Raw genomic sequence first — 26331 nt, forward strand, 5'->3', positions numbered from 1 at the left:
AGAGAGAGAGAGAGAGAGAGAGAAAAGTCGATTCAAGCATGAGATGGAGGGTGCAAATATTTTTCCACTCAGAGTTTAACAGATAAAAACTCTTCAAGCTCATCTCCTCAGTTCTCTACCCTTCTCCCTTCCCTCTAATGCATTTCTAATGAGACCACATATTTCCTCCCCGACCCAACTGGTGGCAATATTGCAACAGTCCAAGTTGTCTCCTGCTTTCAAGAAGTCATTTCAAAGTTATCCCTTCTTTTATAGGCATTTTATGACCAAGCCAAATAAAGATGGATAGCTGAGCTGTGGAAGGTGGCAGTGATGCATCTCATCGGCTTGCCGGCTCTCAAAAAGTTGTGTTTGGAGCAGATGGGTCCCTCTCAGGACACCGGTGGCATTATTGTTGGTGGGAGTGGAAATTGTCCGCATAATGTGATTAGTGTCAATAAAACTGCCCTCACAGTTTTGCGGCTTATTTCCAAAACATCTCGAGGAAGACAAGTCAGGTGGCGTTTGTCGTGTTTTCAATTAGAGTAAAAGTGAGGAATGTGTCGTCCGACAGACAACAAAAGGAAAGCGAGGAGGAAGGGTGCGCGCGCGTGTGATGCAGGGGGGAGAAATGAGTTGGAGCAGCGTATTAAAACAAAGGGCTGTTTGTGGACTCATTTTAATTTCCTACAATCACTGGTCCGTGACAAGACGAGTCCCATACTCGTTCATTATTGTCAATCATAACACTATTTCAGCGTTCATTCTTCCCAAAGTGATTGTGGCTCAGTTCTTGAATTACTACAAGGATAATTAGTTTTCACTCGAAAGATAAAATGCAGTTTAGCATGCGTACTTGAAATAAGCAAGTTTATTAAAAAGGTGGGGAAAGGAGAGAAAGTTTTCACATGTTTATATTTATATCTGCGCAGTGTTAAATAAGGTGCTGAATCAGGTGTACTTAAATCCAAGGAACGTTTATTATGCTCTTCAGCTAAAAGGGTGAAGAGTGCTGCACTGCACTAGAGTTTTACTTTACTTCGAAAATTATGTGTCCGGTAAGTAAATCAGGAGTTTAAGTGTTTACGTTCAAAATTTAGGCATCACTTGACTGAAAAGGCAAGCAAAAAAACACTCCCTGAGGACACAGTCAATACAAAGATGGAATCCAGATTCATGCAATGACTATTGTTGTGCTCTGCAGCCGCTGCAGGAAACAGTCGAGCTCCTGTGCATTTATGAGGTCACTGTCTGATATAATAGCCTGTGCGCACATGCAAATAATCTAATGCAAATGGAGCCTATGTGATGCACCCACAAGCTTGTTGACAGGGGAATGCGAGTGGGCACTGCATGCAAAGACAAGGGACGTCCACGGGCTGGTACCGGCAGTGGTCACATGGAAAACAGGCAAGTTCCTGTGTATAATGGATGACCTGCAGTGGACTGTCAAACACCGAGGGTGATCGGGCGCAGCTGTGTTTTCTCATTCCAGTAAACTGTTTTACAGTTTGACCATATTTTTTTTTAAATTATTGAACTTTGCAGGACAGACACCTTTGGAATATTTCATTTATTTAAAGTGACTGTAAAAAAAGAAGGTCTCAATAACAGAGCAGAGTTCAGTCAAACTTATAAGTTACATACTTTATATATGAATGAAATACAGAAATTTCACTTTATCAAGTGTCTGTGAACATACCAGGAAAAAAAAAAAAACTAAAAATACTGAAATTTATTTTTTTGATTAACAGAAGTGTGTGTAAAATAACTGAAAATATATTATAAACACACAGAATTATCTGTTTTGGATCAAAGGAAGTGTATGCCGCTGATTGTAAAGTATTAAATTACAAGAAAAATCCCTGTCATGGTTGACAGATATGAACTTAATGGAAAATGTCCTGGGATTTCTCTACTAGGACGTTTTTCATGTTTCACTGACATTTTTCACGTGGGCCAAGTGCAGATTAATCTGACTTTGCTGAAGGTAACTAGCTGGTCAAGTGGGAAAATTTGAAGGAACCACAGACACAACTGGAGCTGTGCAGTTTTGCTTACAAAATTATGGAAAGCGATAAAAAGAAGAAACGTGCTCTTGTTAAGGCTATAACTTTTACTGAACTTTGTTATTATTGATAGTTTTTAAAGATTAGACAAAATTTGTGGAGGTTCAAACAGGATTGGTAAGTGGATTTGGCCAAGAAAACAGTAATCTGTGCATCTTTAGTTTCATTTGAACACAGAAATTAAAAGTTATGGACAGAATATTAAAGTCCCAATCTTTAAAACACCCACTGTCATTATTATGGCTCATATAGTTCCTCACAAACAAACCTTCAATCACACAGTTGTTTTTTTTTAAGGGGATTGCGTGATTTTCCTCAGAATAAGAGCCTCTTTCTTATGTAACAAAGTATTAAAACAGATATCATACGGCAGCTCACCCAGTTGTCCTCCCTGATGTCTCTGCTCCATGACTTCGGGCCGGAGTGGTGGCGGCAGGCGGCTCCTCGCGGTATGCTGCAGAAAACTTTGGCCTCAAAGTTAGTCCCGCGAGACTTCAGCTCCCAGCGCCGGACTCCCGGACCTGTTGTCGGGTCAAGCTGTCTGTGCGTGCTGACAGGCGCAGAGAGACCGAACGAGACACTGCTGTCACTGTGGCTGCTCATCATCATAACCATCATCATCATCTTCATCATCATCATCCTCATCATCCCCCGCCCCCGCTTCATCTCCTCCTCTGCCCCTCCCTCAGTCTGCTACTACAGACTTTCTATTTAAAGAAACTCTTGAAACATCCTGTCAGCAGGGCTTTTCTTCTCACCTCTGTGTTCTGTTGTCATACAACAACCCAAACAACACAGCCGGAGTCATTCAGGTAAAAAAGATCAAGTCAAGAAGAAAAGAAATAGATCATTCAAAAACGTTTTAAAACATGCAAAATCAATGTTAAAATAGTCAAAAAGTCACTTATATTATATTATATTATATTATATTATATTATATTATATTATATTATATTATATTATATTATTTAAAGGTAAAACAAAGTCCTGGCCAAGACAAGTGACACATATCACAGGTTTTTTGACATAGGTTATATGTTAAATACAAGTATGTGTTTTTGAGTAACATGGGTTCATGTTTCATCTTGCAATAACAGTGAATTTCTAGTTAGTTTTTTTTCTGTAGGTTTTGCAATTAAACAACTTCCTCATACTTGGTTACTACATGATTTTTGTAACTTTTCTTGTTTTCAAAAGCTTTTTAAAAACAAAGTTCCCCATAAAAATACATCAACTCTGCAATTCATCAAAAACATTGTTGTCTTTGAAACCTTCATTTGCTCTATTTCTGTCTTTGTGTGCTCTTTTTAATTTTAATCAGGGGTACCGGTTTGCTAACTTTAGCTTTTAGCTTTGGTTTTGCAAATTTTGGATTTTCGACACTGTTCTGCTTGTTTACCTGTGTTTAAGCTACCATTCTGCTTCTTGTGGTAGCTTTCAGCTACTGTTTTTCTGAGTTTAGCTTTTGTTCTGCTTGGTTTAACATTAGCAGTTTAGTTAACAATGCATTGTTCAACAAATTTCAGCAAAGTAATTCACGACTCAGCATCCTCTTCCTGCATTTTTGCAGAAAATGTATCTTTTCCAGTCTATCCACTGTATTATTGTCAGTAACAAATTGTTGAGCTTTACTTTATTATTTCTTTTGTGATCTTCATACAAAGTGTTTGAAGTCAAAATTCTTTCCTCAATTGATCTAAGTTTACTTTCAAATTATTTAAAACCCTAATTCATTATTTATTATTATTTTTACACCTAAACAACATTCAAAGTTGTGATCCAGGCACAGTTGTAGCAGCTGTTGTCTCTGTTTAGTGTCTCTCAGGACAAGTTGCACAGAGCTGAATGGCTCATTCTTGTGCTGAATAGTTTGTTGCCGCCCATTTTGCTCATTGGTATTCAGCACAGCAGCAGGGTGTCTCTGGGGAATTCTGCTCTGTCCCTTTCTTTGTTTGTATGTGGGAGTAACTGGATCGCTTTTTTTTTTCTTTGTAAAGGCTCCTTTTCAGTTTCAGACCTTGAAGGGTGAGATGTTTTTCAGAAATTGAGGAAATTCTGGGAACTTTAATGGGTAAAAATAACTAAATGTGTGATGGCTCAGGGAGGAATGAAGATGAGTTTATAGACATAAAGTTTGGAGTAACAGGAATGAATGCATTATATCCACATTTGTCCTCACAAAGACTGGAAGACTTTATATGTGTGTGTGTGTGCATGTGAAGGGAGAAGGGTACCAAGACCCAGAGTTCAGGCGAGACAAAGCTTTCTTTAAGGCCCTACCTTCATTCCCACATCTTGCACCATAAAGATTATTTATTGAGGTAGAGATTATTCAAGCAGACACATATACTGTATGTATTCATAACATTTCAACATCTGAATCATTTTAATTAAATATAAATGTACTGGCTGACTATTACAACTGCCAGATGATGTAAACGAATTATAGCATTAAATTAGCAAAATTAGAAATTAACGTATCAATATTAGTACATTACTGCAGTACATTGTATTTAATCATTTATGAACATCAGCGATTATGCATGAATTCTAGTCACTGTTATAATCTAATCACAACTTATTACATTATAAGTCACTATAATTATTTCAGCACTAGGTTTATGTTATGTTTTACAGTTCAACTGGGATTAATTACATTAGCATCACAGTTAATTTGTATTTAATTTCATTAGGTTGCTGTGCTCAATATTACGTATTCCAAAATGAGCCACAAGACTTAAAAAGAAAGTTGCTCCGTGTTTTATTTTTTTTATAAATTCTCTTGAATAATATCACATGAAGAATATGCCCTCATATATATGCAGATGGAGAATATAATGGCCACATAGAGACGTAGAGAGGAGCTCTATAACTTCTTCAATCTGCTTTTCATGCACCGTGCAGACACTCATACATGCATAGTCATTATGACTCGCTCATATAGGAAGTGTCATCTGTGATCACTTAATCTCATGTCAGTGAAGACGTTTTTTTTTTTTTTCCCTCGCTCCCAGTACAGTAGAAGTGTTTCTGCATGTGTCTTGACGGAGGGAAGAGAAGCAGAGAGAGGCACTTTCATTTCTTTCTTGGTTTTCACCCCACTTACGCTTTTATGCACATGTCATTACAGCGCGGACAGAGAGACAGGGAGAAAGAGAATAGGAAAAGACAGAAATGTTCATGTCAGCCTTGGCCTTCTTTATTTTAAGGAAATAAGTCTCCTCTGCTGGGGCATTTTATGGTTTTCATAAACCATAAACACTTTCTGAAGCCTGTGAGAGGGTACAGAGACAAACCAGGTCAGCTTCATGCATGGGTATTAACTCTGTGTCTCTTATTTTGTTTTTGTGTAGCACACAGCTTTCAATCTTATCACCACAAATTCAACTTGGCATTGTTTGGCATCTGATCTGACAGTTTAAATAAATCTTGTGCTTGGTTTTTATCTACATTTGTCTGCAATAATATGAATCACATTTGTCTGCTGATGCTGTTTTCCATGCAGAAACATTGGTTATTATGCAGAAAATACTGATTTGGAAAGCTGTCAGAAACAACTCTGGATCATGAGTGTATGAGGACATCTGCTGGAGGATTATTGATACTGTTTCAGCTTCTGACAACGTCAGCTGGAGCAATGTGACCACCTTTCATTCTGTTTTAGACTAAGATCATCTTTATATTTAGAAATGACAGAGTTGTAGTCATTTTGGTCACACCTTGTTAATGACATTATGCACAATCTGATGCAATATTGTGCTGCTCACTGCTGACTGAATGACTCTCAGCTACCACCACACCAAATTTAGCTTAATATCTGTAAAACTGAGTTATTGCAATTTTTGTGTTGACTAATATTGATTAACTGTGGTGGCCATCTTGAACTGGGTTGACTCCAAATGTTAATGAAATCTGTTCAGTGGTTTGTGAAAACTGAAACAGTGGCAAAGTTCTCATTCAATCTCATTCAATCTGTTAGTGTTCAGAGTATGTGTTGGGAATGGCTCTCAGCTACTAACACACTAAAGTTTAGCTCAATATCTGCAATATTGACTAAGTTTTAGCTATTTTAGTACTTGCTAATGTTCATTAGCTGTGGTTGCTTTTTTAAAAAGGGGTAAACTCCAAACGTTAATCAGTTGTAGATGTACACACAATTATTTCAACAATAATTTTTGCAACTTTCATTAAAACCTGTCCACTGGCTCAAAATATATTTTGCTAACACTACAGACAAACGAGCACACAGACACAGACAGACCAAAATATGATTCTCTTTGCCTTCCCCAGCAGGCGATAAATATATGTAAAAAGGCTGCCAGATCTGTTCTCTATAATCAAATATTAAAACACACACTCAAGTCTAATACTGTGTAATATTTTAATGACATTTTATCTTCTTTAGTTGTTCATCATAGTCTGCAAAGACAAAGAGAGAACAATTAAGCAACAACAACAGCAACAACAACAACAACAACGAGCATTAAGGAAGTGGTATGTCTGCATGTCTTACGTACCTGATCGATCCAATCATTGAAAGCAGAGACTCTGGTGAAGACGGTGGGTTTCTTCACAAAGTTGCAGCCAAGGCCAGACACAAAGCTGGCAATACCGTGGACCTCCCAGACGCCATTAGCATTCTTACAGTTCAGGGGACCGCCAGAGTCACCCTGGACAAAGAGACAGAAGGAGAAGCTTTATATTTTATTCAGTTTAAGGAGCTAGCTGCAGTCTGGCAAACAACAAAGATAATCACAATCAAAATCAATGATTCATAGATTATAATACGAAAATGAGAGATGTTTCTCTATAGCTTGACACTGAAACACAGATTTGCTTCCAATTGCACTTTGCTTTGTTTTAATTGACAATCTGTGTAAGGTTTAAAATGTAAGTGAGCTCAGATTTTTTTTTTTAAAACAACAGCAACAACAAAAAGGTAAACAAAAAAACTGTACGTTGCATCCAGCCACGATTCCATCACCACCGGCGCACACCATGGTGGTCCTAACAGCGATGCCCCACCAGTCAGGCTGGGAGCAGGTGGCGTGGTCGGCCACAGGCATCAAAGCCTGCTGCAGCTTATCAGCAATGGGGCCTCCGGCTAAAAACACACAGGCAGACTCTATTACCATCATACACATAAACTCGCTGGCTGTCAAAGCTGCTTTACAGCATCTCCCCAAGAGTAAAACACACAGAGTGACCCAAATGTTCAATTTCAGAGTAATCCTCCTGCTAAATTTTTTCTTTTTTTTTTCAGCTAAAATCTCATTTGTGATTTGTTTTTTCTTCCTTCACTCTTTTTTTTTATTTTAGGAGTTTTCACTGGGTAACCCTAATCACTCACACAAAACTGTTTATCTCGACCGCACTTCATCACCATAACTCAAAGTGACACAAGGACATTTCTGAGATATAACTCACACATTAACACAGCCCACCCCCTCACTTACTGTAGAGCCTGCCCCACCCAGTGATGTAGCAGGGGTAGAGGTTCTCCAGCAAAGTACCAGCGGGGGGAATGCACGCCAACTGCACCTGATCACTCAAAGTCACAGACTCGGACAACTTAATCAGGGCAATGTCGTTTCTGCAAGACAAACAGACAGAGAGAAAGACCAGAAAGAAGCTGAGGGAGCGCTGACAGGTCATTTAAAATCATCCTTCAGAATGAGAGAGGCTGAACAGATAAGATCATAAAAAATAGCGCAGTCTGTTATTTTAGCTGTCATTCTGTTTGTTGTGAAATTAAAAGAATCTCGCCTATTAAAAATGCCGGAAAAGACCACCTTTATGTAGTAAACAAAACCTGTTAAATGCTTTAAAAAAATCCCCTTTTACTGTAATAGTCAAATTGGCACAGAGAAGACTCTTTTTGTCGTTTTGTAGTGTGCAGTTGTGGTTTTTGTTACCCGAAAGCCACAAAGATGGGGTTCCACTTCTCGTGGACAACGATCTTCTCGGGCAGGATGGCCTTGGAGCCAGCCTCGTCCTCAACCAGGTTGTGTTTGCCCACAAACACCCTGTAGGAGAGCTGCTTGCTGTGGGAGAGAACAGACTGTTAAGGCCTAAGGCAGCCAGACAGAAGATTCGGTGCACAGTTGAATGATTTGATGAATTCAGTTTGATGATAAGATGCGGTGCTATAATGAGGATCACTTTTTACACCTTTGGAAGTAAAAACTTCCCAGTTATTTTTTTTTCTTTTTTCTTTTAGAACTTTGTAGACATGATTTTAAAATGTTTTGTTTCTCATACTTGATGCAGTGAGCAGCAGTCATGACCCAGTTGGCAGCAATCAGAGATCCTCCACAAGTGTGCCTCCACTCACCATCTTTGTTATACTGCAGAGAGATCTGCAGACAAACAAACAAACAAGGAGCAACAGCATAAAGAATACATCAATGAAGAGGAGGAGGATGGTATAGCCTGCTGATTTATCTCTAAAAATCTATTTAATTACAGGATTTTCAACAGCCACTGGTTCTGACATCCAATAACCAGATGCTGAACCCATAGGGTTGTAAAGTAAACATAAAAACACTGACAGATGTGTGGAGATTAGCATACCTGCCAGGGCCAGCTGTGGGGCTTGGCATCCTCTCCATTGACCACACGAGAAGTTAGAGGCTCGATGGGTGGGGTGCCGCACCCGAGGGCTGGGGGAGATGGAGTTATAAGTGAGTGTGACCCAAATAGGAGCAATGGCAATACTTCTGTCATTCACAGTAGGAACAAAGAGCAGCCTCTTTCTGTTTGAAAAAGAATCACAAAAGACTCAGAGAATTCCAGATGTTCTTACCGCCAGCAATGAGCACTGAAGCCAGCACGATGGGGATCATGTTGATTGGTGGTTCTGCTGAGGGACAGCAGAACAGGCACTGGCTTTTAAACTTTCCACCTCAGGCAACTCCCACTATGAAGGCAGCAACGCAGTCTCCTATTGGTTTGTGGCGGCCCCCGCAGGGCGTGGATGGACCGATGGTAAAGGTGGTCAGAGTGTCTGGGGCCCAAGGATCACACAGGTGTGCTTTCTGGAACATTTCCCTTGACCTCACTGCAGCATTAAGATGAACCGTGTACTCATGGGCACATACATACTGCATTTTATGTTTTAAATACAGATGGCTCATTTTACACACAAACGCTTCCATTTCAATATTTTAACTTACACTCCACGATAAAGCCTTCTCTCCAACACCTGGATTAAAACGCTTACATAAGAGCATGGGAACCCAACATCTGGATTCCTGGCGCTGAGGTGATTCTTTTTTTTTTTTTAAGTTTTTGAAAATGAAGAACCGGAATCCAACTAAAAACTTTCGCTAAAAAATAAATAAATAACTACATGAAGATAAAACACAGATGGTGCAGCTGATGCAGAAAATATCGACAGCTACTCTGTAAAACCTTTTGACAACACATCCTGTTGTGCAGTGAACTCTGAGGTGCCAGGAAAGTGAAACCATGTGTGTGATCAAACTTGGCACGTTTCATAGTCAAATATTTTCTGTAAAGAATTTTTGCTGTCTCTTGGTTATATCTTCAAAATACTCCGATCCGCGTAGTACTCCGTGTATCAGTGGGTTGTTTTTATGATCTGAATGGTGAGCAAGCCTGTGGTGACTTACAAGCATTAAAAACATTATAAATCTGTTGGTGGCTCTGTAACTATCAGGTCACCAAAAAGGTGGGGGGAAAAGGGGCAAGACATTTTTAGACATAATTTTCATGTAAGTAATGATTGTTTACAGCTCAAACACTTTGAAGTCGGGTTTTGTTGAAAGGTTGTGAGCAATTAATATCTTACCTGTTGTAGATAGATCGATGAATGTCCTCATTTTGAAGGAGTAGAACTTAATTCTGAACTTACTGACAAGCTAACAGCTGGTCCAGTGGTTCTCAAACTGGGGGGGGGGGGGGTGGCACAGTACTACTCCTTATTTATTTTATCATCCTAAAACAGTTGTGAGTGGAACCAATATTTAGATGTCGTTGCAACTTGGACTTATTTTTCTGTTATACAAACTGTGTTTTCATGGCAATTACATGGATTTGTATTAAAATCCTTAATATTTTTGAGACTGGATTTTTTTTTTAAAGATGGCATAAATCCTCTTTGGTCCTGGCTCTGCTGTTAGCTCATTAATATGGTCAGAACTAAACTCTATTTCTTCAAGCTGAGGCTGTTGAGCTATCTAAAACAGGTAAGATATTAATTGTTCATGACATTTTCACAGAACCTGACTTCAAAAGATCTGAATGATCCCTTTAGGTTTTCGCACGCTTTAAATTATTCCTTTTTATCAAATATTTAAACACGAAAGCAAAATCTTCAGACTGGACTCCTTCTTTACAGGTTGGTTACTTTCTAAGTTCACCAGTAGATGGGACACTTCATCTGCTCTGATACCAAAACTAATTTATGATTGTTTATAAGGCAGAAACAGAAAAAGAAAGCTGAGCTTGTGCTGCATTTGATTACATTTTTTTTCCTAAGAAAAAAGAAAACATTCTAGCTTTGCAGAACAAGAATTTGGAAAAAAATCAGTCCTCAAACAAACCATGTTGCAGCGTTAGAAAATGAAGTTGGGGAAAAAGCTTTGACTCTAAAAATGATGGTGAGAGACCATCCTGCTCCACAGAGAATATTTTCACAGGGAAGGTGCAAAACTCATAACAGCTAAATCTGTTTTTAAAGTTTTGTTTTGTAGTTTGTTAGAGCCAAGCATTCACGGTTTACAGACTGAAGCAAATTCTCAGTGGAACGAAGCCTTCCAGAAAGGCAACAATAAAACGAGCTGCCATAAACTTTGTGTGTGCATGTTTACTTGTGTGCCTTCCTGTGTTCAGCTTGACATGCAGTTAATTGCAAATTTAATTAAGATATCTGACAAACGTATTACAGGCCAGTGTCCAGTGCAGATACCCCCCCACCCCACCTCTTCTCATTTTCTGATTAAACCTCTTGTATTCATTACTTTAATACTGACGCAAGATAATGAAATAAGATGCATGTTGAACTGATATTATCATGCTGAACAGGAAGAAAAGGAACAGAAACACATTAAGTAAATGATCTTGGTTAATGCAGTTTTGGAGCAAAAACATATCAACCTGACCTGAAAACTTTTGAGAACCTCTGATCTCAAAAATCTCCTTCTTATCACTGAAATATGTTTGTACGAGAGGCAGTCTGTCATGTTCCCATGCCTGAGCGAAGCAGAGCTGTTCATCTACAGACCCCCNCACACACACACACACACACAAACACAAACACCTCAGGGGAGCTGTTGTAACAGGTACGATTCAGACTGTTTTCCTTACCAGAACAGCAGCTGAACTCTGAATGACATGACACTTTATGGTTCGTTTATATCATGTTGAAGCAATAAACACCGCGCTGGTCATTGCCATTTTCTGCACACAGCAAAAACGGAGGCAGATTTTGCAATGTGCATAAATATTATTGTGGCTCGCCTGTGTTATTGGCTGCTTCCAGCTGTGTGGGTTTAACCAATTTCCCCTGCATGCCTCCACCGCTGGTGTTCCTCTGCAGATATGATGCTTAGCTTGTTCTCAGCTCTCTAATGTCCTTAATGTTAGGCTTCTTTCCGTTTGAAAATGTACAGCTGCATTTTATTTACCACTGGCTGTGTGTTTTAAGCTAGAGGGGTGAGATAAATCCATCAGTTGTCTGTTGCTGATTTGTTTTTATTATTAATGCTAACACAAGGCCTGCCTTGCTGTCAGTTTTTTTATTATTATTATTTTTATTGTTTGCACATGTGCTTATCTCATTTTTCAGCCTAATTCAATGTCTCTCCGAACTATCAGGTTGAGAAAAACTAATTGAATTAAGTCTTTAGAGCACATCATGACTCAACTGGTCTTCTTTCAGGTCATGTGTATACTTGCAAGGTTCCTGTTTTACTCCCCATCCAACAGGACAAAGTACCAGAAGAGGATAATCAGACTGGGTGGAGTCTGTTTCACCCACACATACACTGTTTAGGAATTTAAACAGCTTGCATACGGTAGCCCTAAACAGTACTCAGGTCTGTCTGAGTATTGCAATGTGACATTTACACAACACTTTGCGTCATTTTGAGTCATACGTCATGTTGTTTCTTATCTGTTTTGTTCTGCTTGGATCATGAAATGCATTCATATTAGACTTAGACGCATGCACAGACTAATTTATGAGCAATTAACACCGAGTGCCATTAAAAATGTCTCATTACCTCCTTTATTTATACACAGATTTAACTACAGATAGATCATTCTGCTGCAAACACTCATCACTCTACCTGAATAATGAATTTCCAGGCTACAGTTTAAACAGTTTAGCATTGCTGCATGTTGCAACATTGTCCCTATCTATGGACTTCATAGCTAATTACATCCAATACAAATATACAGGAAACCCTGGGGGCCCTTTGCCACCATAGAGCTGCAAGTTTAACTATATATAGTGAGATTTTATACAATCATTAACTGGCTCAGACCTCATGGACCACATTATACAAACATGTAGAGTGCAAAGGTCGTTTCCAGAGATGGCAACATGCCAACACTGATTTTGATGGAAATAATATCCTATTTTACCAAAATAACTTTTATAAATTTGAGTTTCTTATTTTGTTCGGTTGATATGAGATTTAGCTCTAATGATTAAATCAAATGAAAGTCCTCTAAAACCAGAAATGTAATAAAAAATTAAAACAGAACTTTTTTTGTTATAGGCTTTATAGAGCACACTTCTTTTTTTTACTGAGAGTAGGGTTGTTTGGCGCCCTGGCTCACTTCCATGAACTGCAAAGAAGAGTTCAAAGGTTTTCCTTATAGCTTTCATAATTCCTGCATGCTTCTTTGATCGAGCAGCACGAGCAGCCATGTCCAGGACCGCCGAGCCTCAGACACACAGTCGTGAGTAAATGCTTCTTTCTGATATGTAGCCAGAGAACATGCACATCTTCACATGCATTTCTGGAGAATAAAATGGCACAAAGCTATGTTTAGACAGACATGTAAAATCTGTCTAAACATACAGAAGATTTAAATGTTTTAAAAGGAAAATAGCCAGCTGGTATTACTTTTTTAAAACAGCTGGTGATTTATATTATTGCATGAAGATGAAACTGTGTAACTGCTTTAAGCTAACTTGATTTGCTTGGCTGACTGAATCAAGCACAAAAATTCAATAAAAGAGATACACACCACTGGTTTGTCTGTGCATATCAAACCAAAACAAACAGTTTAAAAGCATCAAAACTGTCTCGGTTATACACAAAACACATAGCAGTGCACGCAGAGACTCTCCAGCAAGTCACAAAGGTATTTTGTTGCATTTCAAGAGCTCTAAAAATCAGAGCTGCAGTTACAATCAGACATGTTGGCGTTCTCCATTATTCCCGTTTCATGAACTCCTGCTGAATCAGAGCTGGTGTTAGAATTTGCACAATGTCTCATTAACAGCTTTTAGTCATTTTTGGTCGTTCACTGAAAAGAATCACTGACAAGTCCTTGACACGATAAAAATGAAAGAAACAGAGTGGAAAGAGATGTGCAGGGTAGAAAAAACAGATAGACTGAAATGATGTTGGTGCAAATGGAAAACAGCTTCTTAAATAAACCAATGTTACAACTGTGATTCCCCATAAACAAATGATATAAAAAAAACTTACATTTCTGACTCATTTTCCCCCACATCTCTGAGGCTGTAAATGTTACTGCCATTTGCAAAAAGATTCAGTTTTGACCACATCAGAACCACCATCCAGAACACTTTCAGGCATCATTTGCAGTGCTGCAGTAATCACACTCAAACTCAAGTCAACATTTTATAAGACCATTAAAGCCCGCAGTGGTTATCTCTCTGCTGCACATTCTCATTTTTATTGTCTTATTTTTTTTTCCTACCTGTGTCAGGAGAATGAACAAGATCCTGATTGGTTGCAATAATGTTTACACAGTTTGAAAAATTGGGATATTCTAACCTGAGCTCAGCACGAGGCCTCGCTTTTGGACATCAGCAGTTTGCGTTTGCTAATCACGTAACGCTCATACATATTTTATAGCCGCAATGTTGTAGCGAGATGCAAAGTCATTAATGTGAATTGGTAACTGAATAAAAAAAAAGACAGGACATGGTGAGTGTGTGATTCTTGTTGGGTGACAAGATAGTCAATGAGCAGGGATGTTGATAAAAAAAACTTTTGTCCAACAACAGAACAGATGGTGTTTTACAGAAACCTTAGAATAAGATCATCTTATGTTTAGAAACAACAGATTTGTAGCCATTTTGGACAAACCTTAAAAAAATAACCCTATGCTCAAACTCATGCAATTTTGCAAGATGCCACACTCAGAGTGCATGCTGTGAATGACTCTCAGCTACAACCACATCAAATTTTAGCTCAGTATCTCTAAAACTGACTGACTTATAGTTATTTTTGTGTTGGCTTATATTGATTAGCTGTGGCAGCCATCTTGAACTTAGTTGACTCCAAAAGTTAATCAGTTGCAGATGTACATCCAATGATTATTTCCTGAAGGTTTAATTAAAATCCATCTGGTCCTTCATGAGGTATTTTGGTAGCAGACAGACACGCACAGACACGAGTAAAAACATTATTGGTCCACCTTTGCCTTTTGGCAACGAGGAATAATGAAAACAATAAAATATTTTCTACAGATTCACACCATACACTAACTGTAGTCACTTTTGCGCCACATAATTTGCACAGATCACACAGGTTTTTATGTAGAATCTCATATCACTTCCTCATCAACACTTCAAAGTTTCAAATATATAAAATCTTTGCAGCAACATGTCAGCATTTACTGCATACGATTTTTGAGAGCTGAAGAGAGTTTGTCAGAAAAGTGTGGCGCTCTGAGCTCGAGACATAGGTTTCTCTCAACTCTGTCCTCATGCCGAGTTTTGATTAGTTTTCTGTGCTTTTCTTCTTCTTTTCTCTCTCAGTATCCAGCAGGGAGCGATGTCCGCAGGCCAGTGGTCTGGAGAGTTTGGCGCCTTCGGTGAGTTCTGTGGAGGAAACCCCTGACCCCATCCCCACTACCATCAAAGGAACTATTCCAACCTGGATCAATGGCAGCTTTCTAAGAAATGGTCCTGGGAAATTTGAGTTTGGGGAGGACAGGTATTTCATGAACACAATGAACTTTCTATTCAGCGCTCAGGTTCACTTAGTTTTATCGGTAATGTACACTGAAGGTTTTATCATCAAAGTGTTTGTTATCACCTGATGCAAATGCTAGTTTAGTTGCTGGTTTGTTTGTCTGTTAGGGTAATGTCTCATGAACCACTGGACATATTTTACTAAAGCTCCGAGAAATTAACCAATCAGTGTACATCTACTACAGACTAACTTTTGAAGTCAACCCAATTCAGGATATATGCCACAACTAATCAATCTTGTACGACACATAAATAGCTATAAAGCAGTCAACAGATATTCAGCTAAAATCTGGTGTAACATTAGCTGAAAGTCATCTCCAACTTCAAATACGAACAGATCAAACATTTATGTTCAAAACAGGTGACACGTATTTCCTCGAGGATTGTTACTTTTTAATAAAATTCAGGAATATAGTTATTATTTTCAAAACATTTTCTCACAGAGATTTTATAATACCCTTTAGTTTACCTCAAACAAGCTGTGTTCTAAAATAGTTTTCTCTCTCTCTCTCTCTCTCTCTCTCAGATACAACCACTGGTTTGATGGTATGGCCCTGATGCACCGGTTTCACATCTGTGAGGGCAAAGTAACTTACAGCAGCCGCTTCGTACGAAGTGACTCCTACGTCTGCAACTCTGAGAAGAACCGCATCGTGGTTTCGGAGTTCGGGACGATAGCGACGCCTGACCCCTGCAAGAACATTTTTGCACGCTTCTTGTCCCGCTTTCAGAGTCCAAGTACGTATGTGTTCTTTACTGACATCACAATTTTATGTAAATCACACAGCACCAACCACTGAACAGTGTTTTAGTGAAGCAACACTAGACTGTAGCAGTTCTTTACTCTCTAGGGATGAAAAGACTTCAGTTGTAGAAACAAGTCATGGTCTGCGCTCTGCGAAGCTACACATGGGAATATAAGATAGAATACACCAAAAATGACAAACAAACAGGTTAGGGTAAGGTTATAAGACCTAAAAAAACAATAATAATAATGCGTAGTTTGATAATAGTGATAAATAATCACTATTGAATCAAAAGAAAATCCAACACAACACAACACAGTAAAACTAAGCTGCTGAGTCCAACAGCAAAAGGCAATATGTCTTACATCTGGATTTTTTTCCTCTGAGATCTAACAGAGTAAAAGTCTGTCCAGTCTTTATTCCTCTTTGAATCCTTGTTCCTTCTCCTTCATTTTTCCTGTGGTGCATTTTTAGATCGCATTTTTATTAATCTCTAACCATATCTGACCCCTGTTTGTGTCTATTATGAGCAAAGTTTAGTTTCAATAAAATGCTGAGTCTTATAAGGTCTTATAACCTTACCCTAACCTGTTTGTTTGTCATTTTTGGTGTTTCAATAAAAGTTTCTCAGGTAAACATCAAAGTAAACAGCACTTATCTTAAGTGTCTTGTTTCCAGAGGCTGGTGTAGTAACGCAAAACACAATCCTGATGAAACGTTGCCAGGCTGGAAACTTAAAAGGAGATTCCACATTTCTGGAAGTGGGGTCTTGAGGAAAGGTTATGAACAATTTATATCTTACCTGTTGAAGATAGAAATAGAGCGATCAGATTGACAAGCTAGTTAGAACTGAGAATTGAGCCAAGAGCAAATTAGATCGCCGGCAACTTAAAACAACTTCTATTTCAAACACTTCACAGCAACTCATTGCATAGACTTTATTTTTTAAATAAGTCTTTACATCATCCTTAATTTTCCATTACACTGCTATTCTGACAAAAATATGAAACCCTTTTTAAATCTTCCCAAACTGCACTTGTAGCACTACAGCTAGCTGTCACCACCACTATTTGTATTTACAAATAAACAGAATTATATGTAAAAAAATGTTTTTTTTTTTTTTTAAATGTGTGAAATGTTTGATGTTGGAGCTGGTCTAAGATGGCAGCAATCCACTTAGGTTGTGGCCCTGCTCAGACAAGACGTTAGCACATCAATCTTGTCAGAAATAAACTCTATTTCTCCAAACTGAGCTTGTCCATAGAAGTATCTAGAACAAGTAAGATATTTTTGTTCAAAGCCTTTCCACAGAACCTCTTTTTCAAAAGATCTGAATTATTAATTTCAACTATATGTTGAGCTATTTTGTTTCTGAGCCCATCCTTGAGCTTCTGTGCACATCGACTAGAAGTACATAGTTTTCATGTTTACACGTCATCAGGGGTTGTTTTAAAATTCTAAAAATCAAACAAATAGAGACAAAGTTTTCAGTACATGCTACTTTTCTTTTTTGTGAGCATATGTTAGATATTATGAAAGGTTTTCACAAACTCATAAAAGCTACTATGTTTTTTTTTCATTCAGCTAAAGGGAACACAAATCTATATTCATGTGTGTATATATTGTGAATAAAAGATCAATGTGGATCATGGCTTTAAACTTATAAAGAATTAAAGAGGGTTAAAAAAAGATTTTACAGTATTTTCCAGTAATAACTGTGAGAAAGGTGAATTTTACTGAAGCTATATGTTCTTGACCTGTCTGTGTGAACAGAAGCCACAGATAATGCTAATGTGAACTTCGTCAAGTACAAGGGAGACTATTATGTGAGCACAGAAACCAACTACATGAGAAAAGTGGATCCACAAACCCTGGAGACAAAAGACAAGGTGAGTCAGAAAGGTTATTTTTTTTACGCTTTTAGCTGAGAAGTCAGACATTAAACATTTTATTAAATGGTTTTATTGTGTTTTTTTTCATTGTAAGGTGGACTGGAGTCAGTATATTGCTGTCAGCTCAGCTACAGCTCACCCACACTATGACAGAGAAGGGGCAGCGTACAACATGGGCAATTCTTATGGAAAAAGTGGTAACTTTGTCTTTATGTTTATACAAATTCTTACTTGTCTTTAACCATCTGTACGATTTCTAAAACAACAACAACAAAAAACAGTTCTCATACTTTTACAACACTTAAACTGACAGTTTAGATCTTATGAAGTAGAGTTTTGTGGAAAGCTCTTAAACAATTAATATCTTACCTGTTGTGGATAGATCTCTGAATGACTTTGGTGAGTATAGTTCTGACTAGACTCATGAGCTAATGGCTATTTTAGTGGAGCTAACACCAAAGTAAATTGCTTACATCTTAAAACAAGCCCACTCAGTAAATTCATAGCAGCTTATGTGAACTCTATGGTTATTTGCAAGTGCAAATAACTGCAGCAGCTGCTAGCTGTAGCCCTTCTGGTGCAACCTGAGTAATCACATTATTTCTGATGGAATAAACATACAAACCACTACAATCATGAGAATTTGACTCTCCAGTGCTTTGTGAATCTGGAGAAAGCTAACAACAACGTTTCCTTTGTGGGATACTTTGAAAACTGAGTTTCTGGGATCACTTCTAAAGCCTATCCAGGTCCTGTGTAACCAAAGCAAGAGCTGTGTCACATCCTCAGAAAACAGTCAAATCTGTTACTGTTGCAGGTTGGACTCCGCCAGAGCAAGACACTTTTTTTCAATTTACTGGTCTGTCTAAATTCCAACCCTCGCCTACGATCATGAGGTATGGCTCATGACCAAAAGAATGAGATCCTGGATACAAGCGGCTAATATTACCTTTTTTTATAGGGTAGCAGGGCTCAGCTTTAGAGGTACTATAAGGTGAGGTGCTCCATTATCCAGGAGGAGCAAGAAGTAAAGAGGCTGCTTCTATGCATCGAAAGGAGTGAGATGGTTCAAACACTGCCTCCTGGGTGCTTCCCGCTAGAGGTTTTCCAGGCACAGAGAAAATACCAGGGTAAACACAGAACTGAGTGGAGAGATTATATATATTTGCTGGCCTGAAAATGCCCTGAGATCCCCAAGAAGTGCTGGGGAGTGTCCCTGGAGATAGGTGTGTTTGGGTTTCCCTCCTGGACCTGTTACCTCCGTGGCGCATGAATAAATGGCTAAATGAACTATCTTGAAATATTTAAGATATGACTTGTTTTAATGACAGCAGCAATCTACTTTCATCTTGACCCTGCTCTGACTAACTGTTAGCTTTGCGGTGGTTCTAAGAGCTATCCACAACAGGTAACATATTACTTATTCATAACCTTTCCACAAAACCTCAAACCCTTAAACGGTTGCTCTTAGTTTGAGTCTGATCTCAAACTAAGAGCATCTGATGATTCTCTCATTTCATTTGCACTCTTTCCTTTATACCCTGTGCAACTTTGTTTTAAAGACTGTTAGTGTAATATCAGTTTTCTTGTTTATTTTTTATTCATGTAAACAACTAGAACAAAACTTTTGCACATCCACATTCAAAATAATGGCAGGTGCCACCATGTAAATGAGCATTAGGCTAAAATGAAAAAAAAAAAGGCTTGCAAGCTAATAAACTTTTTTCTGTTCTAACAAATACAACAGCATGACCACACAGTGTGTTTTCCTCTAGGTTTTTTCTACAACATTATCCGTGTCCCTCCCCCTGAGAGCGAGGCAGCAAAGACGGATGCAGCTGACCTCACCGGAGCCGAAGTGATCTGCTCCATCCGTGCAGCTGAATCCAGAAAACCGTCCTATTACCACAGCTTTGGTGAGATACACGTCTCAGCATAACAAGCAGCACACCCGTTAGGTTGTCTGCATGCCGGATGTATTACTGGATTAAAATCAATAAATTCTGCTTCGATTTTTACTTTTTTGCTTTCACAGAGCGAATCTGCTTCACAGAACCATTTTATATCCATTATGTTTAAATTCTCTTCTTGTCTGGCTTCTTTTTTTATTTTTATTTTTGTCATTTATGGTTATTTTGTCCTTTGCCTTTTTCCTCAGCTATAACTGTCTCCCTCTCCAACTCTGACTCCAACTCACATGTGGAACTCCTTACTTTTTTATGTCTCGCCAAAAAAAAATTTAAGTCTAAATCCCAATAGACATTTTCTGTTTAAGCTTCTTCCCTGACTAAATGATTGCTATAATACACACATTTTCTGTCTAGTTTTTCGTTTATCCGGTTGTAATTTCATGTTTACTTGTCTGTGCATGTTGTTGCCTCTCTATCTATAAATCAGCTCTGACGATCACTTGTGCATGGCTATATTTGGCAGAATAAGTTATTCTCTTTGTGGGAGTTCTCCAAAAGAAAAGTCTCTGCGGCAACAAGATTTCTGCTGGGAGAACTAATCTGTCTGGTAAACAAACACATAAACATGGATCTCGGTAAAGTCACCAGTATCAGATGCTTAACGTGGAGGCTGAGGTGGTAAAGAAGGCTGTCTGCTGGCAAATCTAGAAGAGTCAGGTTGTATTATAACTCACAGATGCCCAGAAGGACAACAGAGTAGCCATTAAAAATCAAACACAGAGCCAGTGCCAGTCTGTTAAAACAAATTAGACTTTGCTCCTTGATTTAACACGCCGTTGCCTCATTTGGTTTTTGTGCTGCACCAGTTCCCTGATCACATCTCTGACCCCGTCCTACCAGACTGCTGGGCACCGAAAAATCCCACAAGTGAGGAAACATTGCTCAGAACAACTCACATTACATCTCTTACAGGGGGGTTCAGTTGGGGGGGAAAAAAAGGGTTTGTGCTTGCAGTTCCACATGTTTGTGTGCAGGAGCAGCACTTCTGCCTGATGTTTTTTCCTCCAAAGTGTCAGTCAAGAAAAGGGTAATTCTGAGACAAGAAAGACTTCATTTGGAAGCTGACTTTGATGGATGTGGCCTGCCGCAAAATGAGCGATCACTTCAGAGATAAAATAATATTATAAGATAATTGAAAGAATGCACATCGCCCGTCACAGTTTACACCAGCATTTTAGACTAAGATTACCTTATGTTGAGAAATGATAGCGTTAGAGTCATTTTGGTCAAACCTGGAAAGTAATCTTATGCACATTTTCATGGGATATTGCAGGGTGTGACACTAAGACTATTTGTTGTAAATGACTTTCAGCTACAACCACATCAAATTTTATCTTAATATCTGTAAAACTGTCTGAATTATGGTCCTTTTGTGTTGGATACTGATGATTAGCTGTGGTAGCCATGTTGAATTGAATTCCTTTCTAAAGTTAATCAGTTGTAGATGTGAAACATATCAAATTGTTACATTCTGAAAGATTCATTAAAATCTGTTCAGTGGTTCATGAGATATTTTGCTAACAGACAGACAGGGTCAACTCAAAGTAGTTAATGGCAAAATTTGAAACAAAGATTTTAGTCAATCTGTTAGAGCTCAGAATATGTGTTGGGAAACAGCCTCAGCTACCAGCACACCAAATTTTAGAGTAATTGTCATTTTTATGTTGTGGCAGCCATCTTGAATCTGGTTAACTTTAAAAGTTCAACTGTTCTAATAGCCTTGTGCTGGTTTTCTGCAGACATTATCTTAATGTATTTGTGTTTCTCCTGTGTGTTTTCTTTGTTTTCAGTCATGTCAGAGAACTACATTGTGTTTGTTGAGCAGCCGATCAAGCTGGACCTGCTGAAGTTCATGCTGTACAAGATCCAGGGGAAGAGTTTCCACAAAATCATGACCTGGGAGCCTCAGTGTGGCGTCGTTTTCCACCTGGTGGACAGGCACACAGGAAAGGTGTGTGAAAATACCCGAAAGCCTTAAAGTTCAAGAAACTTTCCTCACAACACAGGTGTTTTAAATTTAAAAATATATGAAAGCAAAGAAAACAGTTTGTCAAACTTTTCTCATCTAGCCTTTAAACTTTTATATTTTCATTCTGAAGTTGCAACAAAATGTAACTACAAAAGCAACCTTACTTCAAATATATAAAACAAATTTTCATCTAGCTGTCTTTTGCTACCTTAGATGATCTCAAGATCTGCAATTTGGGGTGCCCAAACTTGTGCATGCAGCCATCTTCACTGTGTGCAATAAAGCGTGAGGCGGGAAACACACCCAGCTAGTAAAAAGTCATAACAAAAGAGGAGAGCTGCTCATTGATCTCTTCATGCACGATTACATCTTTTCCTTATTTATTTTGATGAAGTCACACTTGGATGGTGTAGCCTTTCCCTCAAAACGTGGTTGCTCTCAATTTCTTCGTCTCATTACACAGCACACCCATTAAACATGCAGACTTAAAAAAACAAAAACAAAAAAAAAACAGTGAAGGTTCAACATAGCATCAGCCGAGCCAGAGAGGAAGCTTGTCTTCAAACATTAAAACAATTCCTATTTTGTCCAAAAGGCATTTGTAAACCTCTGTTATTTTCCTGTTGTGTGATGGTTCTGGGGCTTCGTTGGGTGCTACAGGAGAGTGAGGTGAAGTACCTGGCAGCACCAATGTTCACACTGCATCAGATCAACGCCTACGAAGACAACGGGTTCCTGGTCATGGACATGTGCTGTGGCGACGATGGGAACGTCATTGGGGACTTCACCGTGGAGAACCTAAAACGAGAATCAGGAGAAGAATTGGACAAGGTTAATACTTTTACCTACCTCTGTTAAAGGTTTTGCACATATCTGTGTGTGTGTGTGTCCATTTATCTGTTGTGGTAGGAAAATATCTGAGGAACCACTGAACTAATTTGAATGAAACTCTCACAAAGTAATCAGTACATCTACAGATAATTACCTCTGGAAGTCAAGCCCATTCAAGATGGCCAGCACAGTCAAAGCGACCTCAGCAAACACAACATTGGCTCTAATTCAGTCAAATGTACATTTTTTGAGCTAACATTTGGTGTGCTAGTCGCCAAGAGGGCAATATGCAATCCTTCAAGGAATGCTAGGTGTTTAACTCATAGTTCTGCTTGCTGTGAGCAGTTCAGTCTGATGTGACGTCTTGAAAATAAAACAAAAAAACAAAGAACTAATGTTTTTATATAATCAGGGTTCGCCTAGTTGCATTTCCATTTCCCCTAAATTGTGTATGTAAATCAGCAAGATAATAGTGAGGGTTAGTGTGTTTCTCTGACAGAGTTTATTCAATTACATCAAATACTCCTGTTTGTTTTGTCTTTCACTTGTCAGTTTCTCATGCTTTAAGCTTGTAAAATGTTTGATTTCAAAAGGCAGGGAATGAATTGCTTCAATCAAAACAGAAACTTTAATCAAAACATGTAAGGCTGGGTTTCGTGTGTTTATTTTGTGAAATGCCTGGGTCTGATTGTTGCTGGTTGAATTGCATCTGTTATTTATTTATTTCCCAAAGCCACACACGCTGCAGTTTGTCACGTTTCCCTAATTTCCTTTGCCAGTTCTATAACTTGCTGTGCCGAAACCTCCCAAGGAGATACGTCCTGCCTCTGGACGTGGACGAACAAACGCCTTTGGACCAAAACCTCGTCACGCTGGAGAACTGCAAAGCCACGGCGACGAAGACGAAACCGGCGGAGGTAGGATTATGCAGTGCTCACAGTGCTGTATACGCTCACTGCATTTGCAGAGTAATGTGTTTAAATGTAAGGAATCAGACCTATAATCATGATAAATACAGCCAATTCTCTCCCACACATTCAGTGCAATTACCGGGCATAATAAGATAAGTTACTTTCTGCAAGACAGTAATTTCATGACTTATCACAGACAAAAATGATGTCCACCATGCAGTGAACAATTGCCGTTTAATAGCTTCTGTGAGGCCCACACACTCCCTTTCTGTCTGCCGTTTTTCTTATGGCACAATAAAGCTGGGACATTGAAAGAAAAGACCATGTTTTAGTTGTCATGACTACCTGAGCACTTTCCTCAGTGTTAGCTCTCATTTAGACATGTGTTATGTACGGCTGTGAACGTGGAGCTGGTTACAGCAGCCGCCGAGAACAAATATCTGGTGAAAAATGTGGCAGATGAATTAAACTGAAAGGGAGCTTTAAAAGGAAGTACATTCAGATTTGGTTGAGGAATGTTTGGGACTTCCACAGGTATTCGTTCACCTTTGATAGAGAAGGAGAAAAACGGCAGCCTTTCGACATGCGTCGGCTTTTGCCAAACAGCAAAAAGGACTAAAAAGAAAGTTCTCTGCTCTGCTTTAAATCCTGACCCAACAGGTTTACATGACCCACGAGGAGCTCCACAGTGATGAGCTGCTGCAGTACGGAGGCCTCGAGTTCCCTCAGATCAATTACCTGCAGCACAACGGGAGACCGTACCGCTACTTTTACGCGTGTGGCTTTGGACACGTCTTCGCCGACTCCCTGCTCAAAATGGACGTCCACACCAAGGAGCTTAAGGTTCCCTTTCAATCAAAGAGCTTTTTTAGATAGAGCTCATTGTTAACTGGACCTGAAATTACCACATCAAAGGTCTTATTTTTACATCAAAAGGTTGCGAGTTGGTTTTCTAACATGAAACAGCTGGGAGTAAAAGGTACGCTTGTGTAATCTCTCCCCTGTCTAGGTGTGGCGTTATCCCGGCTTGTATCCGTCTGAGCCTGTCTTTGTTGCTTCACCTGAAGCTGCTGAGGAAGATGATGGAGTTGTCCTGTCAGTAATCATCACGCCTAGAAAGGTAATTTAACAATAACTCTGACACAAAAAGTGGGATTCATTGTGAATTTGACATTACTTTGAGTAATCCTGAGATTATAGGACCTGTGAGTTGTGAGATTTACTACCCCAGTTCTAAAAAAAAGTTGGGACTTATAAAGTATATAAATATAAGTATCAAAATACAGAGAACAGGCCAGAATTCAATGATTTGAAGATCTCATGAACTCATTTCATTCACTATGTAACATAATGAACAAATCAAATGTTGAAGAAACCAAGAAATTGTACCATTTTTAGGAAAAAAAATGTAAGTTCATTTTCAACTTTCTTTGCATCTGAAACACTTGAATCAGTACCTTTGATAGGGAAAACAAATGCCTTACCTATTATAGTGAGCTCTGGGGTTTTTCGTTTTCTATTTTTTTATCTTTTTTTTTTTTTTTCAAGCAAAACACATTTTCTTCTGTTTCCAGGAAAAAAGTACGTTTCTGCTCGTTCTGGATGCCAAGACCTTCACTGAGCTGGGCAGAGCCGAGGTCTCCGTCAGGGTCCCCTTTGGGACCCATGGAGTGTTTAACGAGATGGGCTAGATTTGCCACTTTTTGCAACCCTGCTGCAATTTACTGAAAGTGAGGCAGCAACCAGCCACTTTATCCACAGAACAGAACATCGGTGCCTATCACACTCCTGTTGGAAAAGAAGAAAAAAAAAAACAGGATAAGAAGTCAAATAAAAATTGCAGACATAGTATTTGTTTGGGCCTCTTTGACAGGAGTTGGTGCATTTCTTCACTGTGTTTGGGCATCTCTGCTGTATGGATGGCAACATTTTAGAGACTAACAAGACATATTTTTACATGTGACTTTGTAGGAAAACAGAGTTAGACATTACTCTGATTGCATATTCCTGAAAAAAAAAACCATTTTTTGATGGAGAACAGTGCATTAAAATGAAAGCACACATTAAAATAAAATATGTTTCCTTTCTTCTGTAAAAGTGTTTTTGCATCATCACACCACTGGAAACGCTATACTCCCCGAGCGAACAGAGCAGCACTTAGGATACATAAAAATGCATCAGAGGAAATTCAATTTCTGTCAAAGTAATGTGATAAAAATGAACAACGTCTGAAATGGCTGCAAAACAAATGGATCTAACTGGTCAATAGCTTCCAGAGAGTCCGGGGGAGGTCACATTGTGATTTTTTTTTATTGTCCGATCAAAGCAACCCAAAACAAAGATGTCGGATATATAAACAGTGACATTCAGGACATCAAGCATTATGAGTTTGTTTTACTTTGTGATAAATTATGAGATGAACAACAACAGACACAAACTTTAATGTGAAGCAGTTGACACTCCTCCCTCTTCTGGGTTAACTTCACACTTTCTTGTTCCGTTGGTTATTTTCACTCCTGATTGTTTTATAACTCACCTGATTAAAGACCACTTTGTGTGTGGAAAAAAATCAAATGGGTTTCAAATATTTTATGAATCGTAAATGTAAATATATTATGAGCTTCACGTTTTTAATCTTCCAAGCTAACTGTTAGTCAAGAGTTTTACTTGGTAAGTTTGAGAGATATTTTACAACAGTAAGTCCCAATCTTAAATAAATCATGACGGAACAGATAATAACACAGGCAGAGGTTTCAT

At 38.7% G+C, this 26331-nt stretch overlaps 2 protein-coding genes across 2 annotated transcripts; one reads left to right on the forward strand and one right to left on the reverse strand.

Annotated features, from left to right (window-relative positions):
• Nucleotides 1–6415: 6415 nt before the first annotated feature.
• On the reverse strand, nt 6416–8999 carry ela3l (elastase 3 like). The gene is made up of 8 exons (XM_017417103.3): nt 8854–8999; nt 8622–8710; nt 8310–8407; nt 7964–8092; nt 7505–7641; nt 7007–7152; nt 6566–6718; nt 6416–6467 (listed from the first exon to the last, which is right to left on the reverse strand). The coding sequence occupies exons 1-8, from the start codon at nt 8891–8893 to the stop codon at nt 6450–6452; spliced, it is 810 nt and encodes a 269-aa protein (XP_017272592.1). The 5' UTR covers nt 8894–8999; the 3' UTR covers nt 6416–6449.
• Nucleotides 9000–12923: 3924 nt separating this feature from the next.
• On the forward strand, nt 12924–25664 carry bco2l (beta-carotene 15, 15-dioxygenase 2, like). The gene is made up of 12 exons (XM_017417128.2): nt 12924–12980; nt 15040–15217; nt 15782–15993; nt 17775–17890; nt 17988–18090; nt 19669–19809; nt 21654–21814; nt 22493–22663; nt 23443–23580; nt 24235–24417; nt 24584–24694; nt 25149–25664. The coding sequence occupies exons 1-12, from the start codon at nt 12947–12949 to the stop codon at nt 25263–25265; spliced, it is 1665 nt and encodes a 554-aa protein (XP_017272617.1). The 5' UTR covers nt 12924–12946; the 3' UTR covers nt 25266–25664.
• Nucleotides 25665–26331: the final 667 nt, after the last annotated feature.

This window comes from Kryptolebias marmoratus, linkage group LG1, assembly GCF_001649575.2.
Source record: "Kryptolebias marmoratus isolate JLee-2015 linkage group LG1, ASM164957v2, whole genome shotgun sequence".
NCBI classification, from domain to species: Eukaryota; Metazoa; Chordata; class Actinopteri; order Cyprinodontiformes; family Rivulidae; genus Kryptolebias; species Kryptolebias marmoratus.